We start from the raw sequence: 12,325 nt of genomic DNA on the forward strand, positions 1-12,325 counted from the left end.
AGTAAAATTTTACAGTTTATTTTCCCAATGAACAGAAGACATACTTGTATTACCTAAATAGCTAAAGCATTTTTAGTACTTCTTATGTGTTTATTTTAACACACACATTTATTTTTAGTGTTCCTTCCCAAATTTCTGTCTAAAGTGACACTGAGCTGAAGTCTGTAAGTTGGCATGTGCATCAAGCTAAAAACTGAAGCCTGTGCGATTACATGCAATGAAAAATTGGAAGAAAAAAATCAACCTGAAGTAGAAACATACTTGGGTGAATCAGTGACACAGAAAGTCATCACCACCACAAGAGATTTAGGACTACTTCCAAGGACAGGGAGGACAAAGTAGACAGAAAATTACATATAAACAAACCCTGAAGCAAACTGAATTATCAGATACTCAGCTAGAGCATTTAAACCAGCTGCTAATATATACTACAATAAATATCAGAATATTCAACTATTCTTTCCAAGCCTCTTTTAAAAACAGCTGCAAGCACTGTTGTACAGTTCTGACAATTTCCAACAGATCTGGGAGGACCTGTATTTCCAACCCACCTGGCAGTGCCCCATGCTGGCAGCTGCTGTGAGAGCCTGATGCAGCGCCTGGCGCTTCCTCAGCGCATCCTGCTCTTGGGAGGGAGCCACCCAAACCAGGCCCAGCAAGAACTCCAGGATTCCACAGTGCCCTCTCAGTGCACTGTGCACCAAAGCACACTGGCCCTTCTTGTCTGCGAGGTCGGCCTGAAGGGGGAAAAAGCATCACCAGAGGTTAAAAGATGCAGTGAAAGGCTGCGGAGAGGAGACGCTTCAGGGCACTATGAGAGAGCAGCCCTCACTCCTGACTTTCAGGACAAGGGGGAACATCTGGGGAATTACAGGCCCAACAGCCTCACCTGAGCAGCTGGGAAGGTGTGAAAAAACTAAACCCGGAGAGCACTGCCAAACACAGCAAGGACAAGGTGAGCAGGAGCAGTCAGCATGGGCTTGCCAAAGGGAGACTGTGCTTAGCCTGCTGGGCAGCCAGCAGCTCTGAGGGGACCCAAGGGTGGGCAAGGAGAGCAGGGGATGCCCTTGCCCTTGACTTCAGAGGGCCCCAACACTCTCTTGGCAACAGTCACTGACAAGCTGAGGACAACAGGTCGTGAAAGTGCACAGTGAGCTCAGGGCACCCAAAACTGGCTGAACAGCCCTGCCAGAGGGTTGTGACCAGTGGCATGTGCAAAATGCTTCACAGAAGTCTGGACTCACCCCACAGGCCTCTGCCTGATAATTATACACTTAAGTAATCAACAACAGCTTTTTTAGGCCTTTGTATGACTCTTCTAGCTGCAGGCTTGGCAATCTTTGTGCACCAGCTTACCTTTGCACCTTTTCTGCACAGCAGTGACACGATGTTCATGTGACCTGCAGCAGCTGCGTAACTAAGGGCTGTCATCCCGTTTTCTGAAGTTCCATCAATAGCAGCTCCAAACTCGAGTAAAAGAGTGACCACTTCTTCATGCCCAAGGTGTGACTGAACACACAGCACTGGAGCATTATTCAGTACTTCAGTTCTGTAATTCACATTTGCTCCTGCCAAAATCAGCAGCCGACTCACCTAAAATTTAATTTAAACAAAACAATGTTTTGCTCAGATTGCTTGTCACAAAAGAGTTCAGATCCAGGTGCTTTTCTGCTCAAGGGTTACACTGACTTCAGCATTCCCCTGCCCAGTGCCAGACAAAGCACTGGCTGTACAGCCCTGCTGATTGTTCTTACCTTCACGTTGGGTGTGTAGATGTTTCTTAGAGAAGCCAGGGCTGTAGACAGTCCATCAGTACTATAACCAATCCACAAGGCTTGGAGATGACTGGAAGAAATTCCGGTCCTTTTACTGAGACCCTAACAGAAATGAGAAACAGGAAATCTCTCTGTAGAATTAGAAATCCTATTTTAATCTACAACTCAGTATCAAAAGAAATAAAATCTGGATTGATAGCACTACCAAATATTTTGCATAAGCTCCCAACAAATTATTCAAGCAAGTCAGAGGAGAACCTCTACAATGCATTCATATGAATAGGTCATAAAGCCTACTAAGCTGCAAGCTTTACCTTGAAAATATGAGCTTTAAGTATATGATGGCCAAGTTCCATGGTTTGTTGGCGGTTTAACTTTCCCTCCTGTCGAGAAAACATGAAAGCCAGCAGAGCATGTCCATTCCTAATAAAAGGGATTAAGAGAGAACCACTTTTATAATTGTATTTCCATAAATGCATATCTTTATGCCTGTTATAACAGTTCAACATTGCCAGACTATTGAAACATACCATCATATCTAAACAAAATTCTTTCCATAACAAAGTAACGCAAAATGAAAAACAGCAAATTTTGAAGATGAAACACTCCTGGTATTTATTTCTGTGCTGTCCCCTCACAGGGGGCCCTGTGCCAGCTGTGAAGTAGTTTACATACTGCTCCCTTTTGCATTCTCAGAGCCAGGAACTGCAGGCATGTCAGAAAGAAGCCAATCCTTTTAGAAGCACAAGATCTGAATGCTTGTGAAATTTGAGCGAAAACATGTATTTAGTAATTCTGCACCTGTGTTAGTGGTGGTCAATGTTCTAGGAAACAGTGAGAGCAGCACAACCCTGAGCAAAGAAGGTTAGCACATACTGTTTGTTAATCAGACTACACATACAACTGGGCAATTAGCCATATGTTAGCTGGACTCTTCATCTGAGGGGGGAAGTTGTGGGAAGTGACTTCTCACCCCATCTTCAGACATTTCTGAACAGAACTTTCCACAATCAGAAGCTTTACCTGGGCCCAGGCAGCTCCCAGTGCTGCTGGGGAGACCAGGGGCCCACAAGGCTGCAAGCCCCCAGTCCCACCTACAGAACTGGTTCTGTTACAGACACTTGAAAGCTCAGACAAGTCTTGGGCTGGTAATAATTTTACATGTCAGCATTATTTATTCTTTTGTAAAACGCAAAAGCTGAAAACCCCAAGCAACATGAAAAAAAAGGAAAAAAGGGGAGCCAGCTGTGAGAACATGACAAACAGTAACAGCCACTGTCTCCAACTCAACCACCTCTGGCTCTCAAAGTTACAGAACAAACTAGAACAATGCCAGCAGGATATAATTACAGCACAAAATGTCTCATTATTTTTATGTTTAAAAAAGCACAAATGATCTGTTCCTTCTATTTCTGCATTCTACATTACATAAACAAGGTGCTCCTGCACAGGATTATAAACAATTTTGCTGTGTTAATAACAATACAGCACTATAATTTCTCCATGAAGGTAGCAAAGTCAGATGCAAACTTCTGACTTCCACAGAGTCAATTATGCATTGTAAACTTTGAATCTTAAGTCACATTACCTCTAAATATACAAAAGATTTCATTTTGGAAAACATTAGGTGCGCTTGTAATTTAACATCACTCTCTTTCCTTTTTTAATTTACCTTGGCTCACATAAGAAGTCAGTATTTTCACCTTCTGCTCTCCAGACAAGCCATTCCCTGAAGGAAGGATGGCAGAACATGCGTGTTTTGTCACGTCTTTTGATCAGAAAACACGAAAGGGCTTCCATCCTCTGGCTGAAGTCTTCCCACTGTTGTTCACTGTTTATTTGTCCTGCATTAATAGCCTGGAAAATCTGGTCATCTGTCATGGGATGCAGGGATGCCAATGCCACATTCAATATGGGCTGAGCTCGCTCAAAAGCAGAGTTTGTAATGAACTTCATATTGCACTGCAGTAAGTACAGCTCTGACAGAGACACAGGAACAACCTTGTAGCTTGCACTTTTGATTACTAAATGACCTTTTTGGAAAAGATCCAGAGTGAGTTTCAAATAGAGATAAGATCCCAGGCTTCTCATGATCAGGTGGTTACTCACTTTCCCAATTGTAGCTGCATCAGCTTTTCCATTTAAAGACATGTTGTTTATAATTTCCTGACTGTTATTAATTCTGTACTGAATATAAGCATTCAAATCATCGTGAATTCCTTTGTTGTCTGGAAAATTATCCAAGGATATTGCAATAAATGGCAGTGAATTTATTACTTCCTGTGAGGGAGAGAGGGGGGAAAAATAGAAAAAAAAAAGCAAATCAAAGACATTAGAGTATTCCAGCATTGAGAACTCAACGATGCATCTCTGCTACATTTCCCTTCCGTAGTGAGTACCAGATTAAAAAGGAATTCAGTAACCCTGAGATGGTTTTGCAAATATTGCCTCCTCATAAGAGGTAGAGCAGTACTTTTACATTTTATCATTTTTCATAGGAAGGTCTCAAATATTTCACTGACCAAACTCAACAATTGAAAGGGATGAAAAATGACCACTTCAAAGTCAAGGAAATGGAAAACAGTTACCAGACCCTAAGACAGGCCAGGGAAAGAGGGAGGCAAAAGGAATGATCTATTAGGCAGGAATGTTTTATTGACAAGTATCACAAAAGACAAGAGAGAGAAGACTCCCCTTATCATTTCACCTTCCAGTAAGAGTGTACCAGAAAGGCGCTGTGCACGCATCCCCAGCCCCTTGTGCCTGAAGGTGCAAGTACCCAGCACAGCACAGACATTTCAGCAGGTTCACCTGAACACACTTTCATGCTTCTGTTACAGAATATTTTATGTTTATGTAAATGAAGATCCAAAAGACCTTTATTTAATAGAAACACTTCTGCAACTTCTAACTTAAGTTCTAACTTCTGCAACTTCTATGTAAGAAACTTCTTACATAGAGTCCTATATTAAAAAGGTTTAGCAAACATCTCCCGACCTTCACAACACAAAAAGGAACTATTCCACTTTATGTAATTAAATGGGTTTCAAAACATTGCACTTTCAGACTAGTGAGATGTTTTAAGCAAAGACGCGCTTCTCCAGTCTCCGGAGAGGGAATAAGTCTCTGCTACATAAATCCCTTTTTAAACCCAAAACTTAAGTTGAGAAAAAAACTCTGCAGCCACACACTCTGAGTGCTAGTGGTAAGAAGGCACAGAAGAAATAAACTCTTGGAGCCTGTACTGAAGCACAGCTGCACCTTAACACTGCACTCCTGAAGTACAAGGGAGCAGACTGAAATTTCTTCATTTCTTATATTAGCAACTCTACCGACAGCTGTAATAAAGTGATTCACAATGGAAAAGGCCTCCAATATTGCATCTGTTCGCTGCAAATAAACATGTAACGAAGGAAGGAAGAAAAAGTTCAAGAGACTTTGAGTTCCTCTAAACCCAGTATTTTTCATAATAATGCAGCTGTGATCATTTGGTCTTTGAGAGTAAGAAAAGCATTAAAAGGTGTTTTTACCTGGAAATTAGTTCTTACAGTCACAATGAGCTTCAGCCAGGGAGGAAACTTATAGATTATACTTGTGATAAATGAAGAAATTGTGTCACCATAATCAGGTTTATGAAATTCAGCATCATTTAAACCATCTACCAAAATTATGTAGTCTTCCTCAGGAATTTTCTGCTCTGAAATTTGAGAATAAAAAAGGAAAAGATAAAAACACATTCTCCGTTAAAGTGACTCAACCTTTATCCTCAAATTCCCATATGTCAAGAAACAAAAATGCATCGTTATGCACACCAGTATACATCTTACAGCATTTAAGCATTATTTAGGAGATTAAAAACAACACTAGAAGACTAAAAACAGTTTAACAGGAATGATATACTCTGTTCATTCGTAGGCAAAGCCGCCATTCTGCCACACATCAGGTATGTGCTCAAGCTGGCATCTGCTGGGAAGCAGCCGTTTCCAAGGGGAGTTTGCTAGGGCTTTATTCAATACAAAAATCACGTTGCTACATGCTTTCTTTTACACACCGTACTGGAGGGAATGGCTGCAGCTGTGTCAGGGGAGGGTCAGGGTGGGTATCAGCAAAGGCTCTTCCTTCCCTCAGAGGGTGCTGGCACTGCCCAGGCTCCCCAGGGAACGGGCACGGTCCCAAAGCTGCCGGAGCTCCAGGACCATTGGGACACCACTGCCAGGGATGCCCACAGTGGGACTGCTGGGGTGTCTGCCCAGGGACAGCAGCTGGATTGATGATCCTGGTGGGTCTTTTTCAGCTTAGGATATCCTGTGATTGTTGGAAAACTGCCACATTCATTGTAAAAGCAAGCAAAACCTACATCCACTTTGCAGATGTTTAGGCCCAGAAAACTAAAGTATGTGACAAAACTAAAATGCATCTTAAAACAAAATCCTTTAATGTGAATTTGCCAGCTTTAACTTCAAACTAATAAAAAAAAGTAAATATAAAGTTTCTGTGACCTTTAATATGTTTCACAGAATTTTAATTTAAACACCGATCACCTGTTTAAAACCCATCTATTATTGTTACAAACAACTAGCACAATTAAGGAATACCTTTGTCCACGAACGTTCTGCTTTATTTATTTTTAATACTTTTCTCTAAGACTTATGGAGTTTAGATTTCATTTCCAAATCACGTCCTGCTTAACGTACCTCTCCTGAGGTTTGAAAGCGGCTCCAACACTCCCCTTTTAAAAGCTGCTGCTGGATCCTGGACACAGGACCTGAGGCTCAGCATGCTCTGCAGGTGAGGCTCTCTGATGAGGAGGTCTCTGTACGCTGTTAACTGATGCGAGCGGCACAGCAGAGCTGCCACGCTGTGCACAAACTCGGGCACGAGGCACGTGTACGTGTTATCGGCCTGGCAGTAATGATAAGCAACGACCTGCAGAATTACAAAGTGAAAAGCATTACTCTGTCAGAATTTTGGCTGGTTATGATAAAGTGTTTTTAAATTTCTCTCTCAACTACAAAATCCTTTTCGGTGTTAAGATCCCACACTTTGAGAGTCTCTGACAGTCCAGCTCAAACACAGGGAGGAAGGCAATGAAATAGGTTTTTGACCTTGCAAGGCATGCAAAAAGGAAAAGAAATCAAAGTATCAGATTCTGGCAGAAAAACGCAACTTGAGTTTATGGCATTTGAATACAGTGGGTAAGCAGCTGATTAACTGTGCACAAAAGTAACCTGAGGGTCCGACTAGGTAACCTAGTATATGTAATTTAACAACACCATGTCCCACACTGTAATGACTTAAGGACTAATTTGATCATCAGGCAAAAGTAAATTACAGACAGCTATTAAAGACATGCTCACATAAGCAAATGGAGAAATACGACAACTGGCTTTATTCCGAGTATTTCAAAGCTGTGTATTACTAAAAAATAAACCAGGTTGTAATCCATATTTCTTTGAGATAAAAAATCCCAAAACAAACTGCAAGGAAAACATGGTATTCACAGTGAATAAAAAGCCTCCACTTCAGTAGTTTTCATAACACTGCTTCAAATGAATATGTATCACTTTAAAGACTGCAAATGTTAAAGATCTCATGTTTTCCCTACAATTATTCATATAAAATATGCAACTCATTAATTTTACTACTTAGGCAAAAAATAAAACACCTAACATATTAATCTAATACAAAAATGACTTCAGGCTTTCAGAGGATGTAAAATAAAACTGCATTCAGACTCAACCTGTATCATAGCATATAGATGGGTTATACAAGAACCAAACATTTTTTCTTCCCTGCCTCCCTCCAGCTCGAATTTTGCTTTTCGAAGGCACACTGAGCAGCTCCCTGCAGAAAACACACAGCCCCTTTGGCAAGGAAAGGACCCCAACCTCCCACACCCACACAAAACTGATGAGGAATTGTTAAGGTTACTCTTTCCAAGACCAGGCAGGATTCAGGTGATCACCTGCCAAGTACAAGAGGCAGGCAGCTGATTCCCTGCAGAGGCGCCCGCAGCCTGCCGGGGGCTCTGCAAAGCACACTGACCTCCAGGCTGAGGGTTCCAGCACACTGAGCGTCTCTCAGGAACTGAAAACTCACCTTGGAAGCGAGGCGTCTCACAGAATCCCCTGCTTGAGTTTTGTATTCAGGAGCACCAGGACAGGTCAGAGTCTTCATTGTACTGGTGTCACCTGACGCAGGGGGACACGGGGCTAACTGGCTTAAGGGAATCTCCTGACAGGAGTCACCACCTGCTCGTAAAAGGCAACAAATACAAGAGAAACCAAATTTGCTGACAGGAGATTGCTTTCTAGGAAAACACCACAGATTATCTTACTGCTAGAGTAAAACTTGAAACTGTGCTATACCATTATAAAAGAAGCCTGCAACTAAGTCTGATAAATACAGCCATGCATTTGCAACTTTACTATTTTAAAACAACTCAACTGACTTTTAGATCAAAACTACAGAATTACGGAAAGAAAAACCATGCTGATGTGAAGAGTTTCCTTCAGAAAATTACACATACAATGCCTCATTTAAACAACTAGTTACTATATGACTGCACTCTTGGGAAATTTATCATTGTTATTATTAGAAATAATAATATTTGAAGTGTCAGGCAGGGAAATAGCAGTAATGACAGTCTCACCATCCTTCCAGTTAATGTAGGCACTGGACTGGTCTGGTGACAGGATGCTATGGATCCCAGTAGAAGACAGAAGGGGTTTCTCCACAGCTTTATTCTTACCTCAACAAAAATTCTATAGAAAGCATACACAGTGGGTACACAGCAGGAAAAATACTCACTCCTCCCTCTCCAAACCTGTGAGAGACACAGCCTGCTGCAGTCACATCCTCAGAGTTTGGGGTACACACTGCCTGACAAGAAGAAGAGATCCTGCACACTGCCTGTGTTATACCACCTCTCTGATGGGCTGAGCCTACATTATGTCACTTTGAAGGTATTTGCCAGAACACAAAAGTTTAACTCCTTCCTTTGCTCATTGGAAGAAAAAAGTGTTTGCCAAAGACTTGATGAAGCCTGACTACCTGTCAGCACATTAACCCAGACCATTACCCAGAAAAAGAACATACTTTTAGGAGATGAATTTGGGCTGTTGGAGGCTATTTGTCTCATGCGACTTCCATGGCAGCTGAGTGCTACCAGCCGGGAAATGACTGCAGTCTTCCCAAATCCCACATTTCCAGTAATGACTGCTCCCCTGCTCTCTGCTGGGTCAGGATTCTGCAGTTTTTCTTCAATGGTGTGAAACAGCCATTCTCTTCCAACAAACACGGAGTCTGTGGTTATGCTTGGCACCTCAAACAACAGCGGCTTCAGCAAAATGTCCTGAGGCTTATAGGGGATGAAACGAGCTGAAAAGATGTGCCAGGGAGGAAAGTTTACCAGAAGAAACTTGACATGCAATCAAACAGCATGGTTTCAGAAGGTAACATCATTTAGAAGCTTTGTTACTATCAGTCATAATCAGATGAATTCTAGTGCTTTCACCAGGAAAGCAATAAAATAAAATCTGATTGTCTCAGTCCAGGTCATCTCCATAATTTTTGCATAAATTAAATGTAAAGGAGAAAAGCTACAGTACAATCTATTTTTTTACAACGGAACGCAAGTTAGTAAGTTGTAGAATCCAATAAGTTTTCTTAATAATGCATTAATAATTTTACAAATCGGGAAGCACAATTTTTCAGTTTAGAGTGAACTATGTGCCATCACAGTTAGGTCTTCAAATCTGTAAAGGCATTTACAGAGAAACAGAAAAAGGTACAGAGAATAACATAATTTTTCTGTTTAAAAAAAAACCCCTTAAGTAATAAAAAAAATTACTACCTTGTTCTTCTGTACTTTTCAAGTTATAGGATCAGTAGTTACACCTTTGATTACTTTGATATATACATTTGGGAAACACTTGATGACTTAGGAAAGAATTTGGGTTTGATTGCATAAAATACATTAAAATTTACAGGGATAATAATATTCACCAATAATATGCTCTAAAGATTCATTAGCCAAATGTAGTGTTACACAACTTCTGTTTCAGCATTAATCTATGACTGTGAAAAGCCAAAAATGGAAAAGGGCAGCATAGCATCTACATACGATCCTCAGGATCAGTTTAACTAGGAGTTCACCTAAATTTTTCTGCCTTTAATTGTTATTGGTTGTAACAGATACACACACACATTCCATCTCTAAACCACAGCATGGTGCAGGAAAAAGAGTAAGCAAGCATCTTGCTGGCAGAGATGCAGTGACTTGTCAGGAGCACTCCACACCAGCACCGTAGGTCAGCCACGCTCCAAACTGCTGAAGGAATGTGTGACTGTGCCAGACATGCAGATGTAAATATCTCTGCCTTTACCTTCCTGCTGCACTCTCCCGCCAGCGGTGTTGTGCCAAGGTAAGCGAATTGAAGTTCGTAAAGGAGTATTTCTTTGTCCATCCAAATAACTCAAATCTTCCAATTTGGTTGAACTTGTTGCTAGAGTATTAAAGAACTGAAGCTTATTATTCTTTCAACACTAATTACAAAGAATGTTATTATTTATTACAGTCCTTCATCTGCATGTTACTTACAGAGCAGTTTTTCGAGACAATGGCAACAAACTCATTTGCATTACAACATTTACAAAATGTGTTTCAATCAAGTTGACTAAAGATTTAGTTGGGTTTTTCCCTGTTTAAATGGCCCCCAGTTCTCCCATTGAGGGAGTTTTCTTTTTTACTGTAGGAACAACCACATCAGCGAGGTCAGAAGTGTTGGAGCAGTTTCAGGTATTACCTGCTAATACACCACCTGTCACCAGGCAGCGTCCTGGAATAACTGATGGACTTCTGAAGTGTTTCAAAAGCCCTGACCTAATCAATACCTACCAAAAAGCATGCTAAGAGCCTTCTGGACCACAGTTTTAAACAAATGAGGTAATGGTCATCTATTCAGTTCAGAACAAGGCTTTTTTCTTTTTATCCTGTAGAGATACTTTCATGCTAACAACAGAAAGATTCAAAATAAATGTCCTATCATCAAGAACACGCTTGGGTTTTGACCTCAGGACTTTACCTGCAACGGAGTTTGGACGAGGCATTATTAAAGAGGCAGAACTCTGAGTGTAAGGAAGGGGACCCTCTCCCGTTGGAACTTCTTTTGGCAGATTCTCAGAAGAGCCAACGGCTTCCTCTTCTGCAACTGGTGAACAATTATCTGTTCTTCGATCACGGCTGATGCCTTGGTGTTTTCCAGCTCTGAGACTCCCATCCTTACTCCATTCTAAGCTGGATCCACTACGATCATCATTTTCTGATGAACTTGTTATAGTGGCTGAAAAAGAGGGAAAAAAACAGTAAAGTCAAGCCAGAAGAATTTGACACACACATAACAATTTTCATTCTCAAATGGCATTGTGAAACATAAACAACAAGAATTCAATGTTGTTCAGAGGTCTGTCTACCTAAAATACATAATCTCATCAGGATGACAATGGCCTGGACTCACACCTAGCAAACCAACCTTGACTGAAACCTTCCAGCAAGTAAGCTATTTACTGTTCCTTTCTGAAGCACCTACTACATTTCACTGTCAGTAAGAGCAAACAGGAGTAGATGCATGATGAATCAGAACAGCTGAGTATATTAATAAAATTTCAGGTTCCATTAAACATATTGATTTATGTTTTTTAAGGAGTGCTGCAGTATAAATTAGAGGCTCAAATAAAGGCTTGAGGGAAAGGGGGCATTTTCTGCTATGGAAATTTCCTGTGCTAGGCAATAAGGAACACAGACCCAGAGAGACCCTCAGGCAAAAGGCAGCTAAGACCACTGAGGTGTTTTTGGATGCTGTGGTACAGAGCAGCAGTTTCTGCAGTGACTCCCTGGATGAGAGACAACACCAACTGCATTATCCAGTGGGATCCAAATGCTCTAGTTTGGTAGCTGAGGGTTATCAGTGTGTACTTGTGTGAGACTGCATTTAATCAAGGCCTCCTGCAATAATGTGAAGACTTTATATATTCCTGAAGACCTACTTGAGTAATGTTTGATAAAACTATGCTAACCTCCTTGCCTAATTAGGAACACCCTGCAGATATATACTTTTTGCATGACTAATACTGAAACCACTCTGTTTAATTTAAAATTTTTTCAACTACTTACATTAAACTCTCACAAAACAACTGAACAACAAATATTTATTGAAGATTAAACCAACACTCAATGCATTTTGAACACTTTAATGCAACAGAGGAAAATACAAAATAGGATGAAAGGGCATCAGGATAAAAAAAAAAAAAAACATTAAAGAAATCAATACCAGTTCAAACTATAATACCTGTGTGAACTCTGGGTCCTTCCCAGGCCACCAATTCAAAAGTTAAAGCCATATTTGTAGCTATTCTACACTCAATTGGCCCATTCTTTAATGAAAACGTTCTGGCACACTGGACTGCTAACAAAATGCAACCGCAGGGGTGGCTCCTGCAATGCTGAGCCTGGTCCAGTCAAGGAAGGACCAAGTGATCTTCCACACCAG

At 41.0% G+C, this 12,325-nt stretch overlaps 1 protein-coding gene across 8 annotated transcripts in view; it reads right to left on the reverse strand.

Moving 5' to 3' along the window:
• The window catches only part of TANC1 (tetratricopeptide repeat, ankyrin repeat and coiled-coil containing 1), a 57,119-nt gene that overhangs the window by 10,822 nt on the left and 33,972 nt on the right, over positions 1–12,325 (reverse strand). For 7 of the 8 annotated variants that reach the window (XM_064718902.1, XM_064718900.1, XM_064718905.1 and 4 more), the window contains 11 exons: positions 10,862–11,119; positions 10,163–10,282; positions 8,874–9,155; positions 7,875–8,029; positions 6,470–6,701; positions 5,306–5,472; positions 3,448–4,055; positions 2,090–2,198; positions 1,755–1,877; positions 1,357–1,593; positions 552–737 (listed from right to left, as the gene is read on the reverse strand). In XM_064718902.1, the coding sequence (XP_064574972.1) occupies positions 552–737; positions 1,357–1,593; positions 1,755–1,877; positions 2,090–2,198; positions 3,448–4,055; positions 5,306–5,472; positions 6,470–6,701; positions 7,875–8,029; positions 8,874–9,155; positions 10,163–10,282; positions 10,862–11,119 (2,477 nt within the window). The remainder of the gene's footprint in view (positions 1–551; positions 738–1,356; positions 1,594–1,754; positions 1,878–2,089; positions 2,199–3,447; positions 4,056–5,305; positions 5,473–6,469; positions 6,702–7,874; positions 8,030–8,873; positions 9,156–10,162; positions 10,283–10,861; positions 11,120–12,325) is intronic. The other variant, XM_064718901.1, reaches the window with a different exon arrangement.

This window comes from Zonotrichia leucophrys, chromosome 7 (assembly GCF_028769735.1).
Source record: "Zonotrichia leucophrys gambelii isolate GWCS_2022_RI chromosome 7, RI_Zleu_2.0, whole genome shotgun sequence".
Lineage (NCBI taxonomy): Eukaryota > Metazoa > Chordata > Aves > Passeriformes > Passerellidae > Zonotrichia > Zonotrichia leucophrys.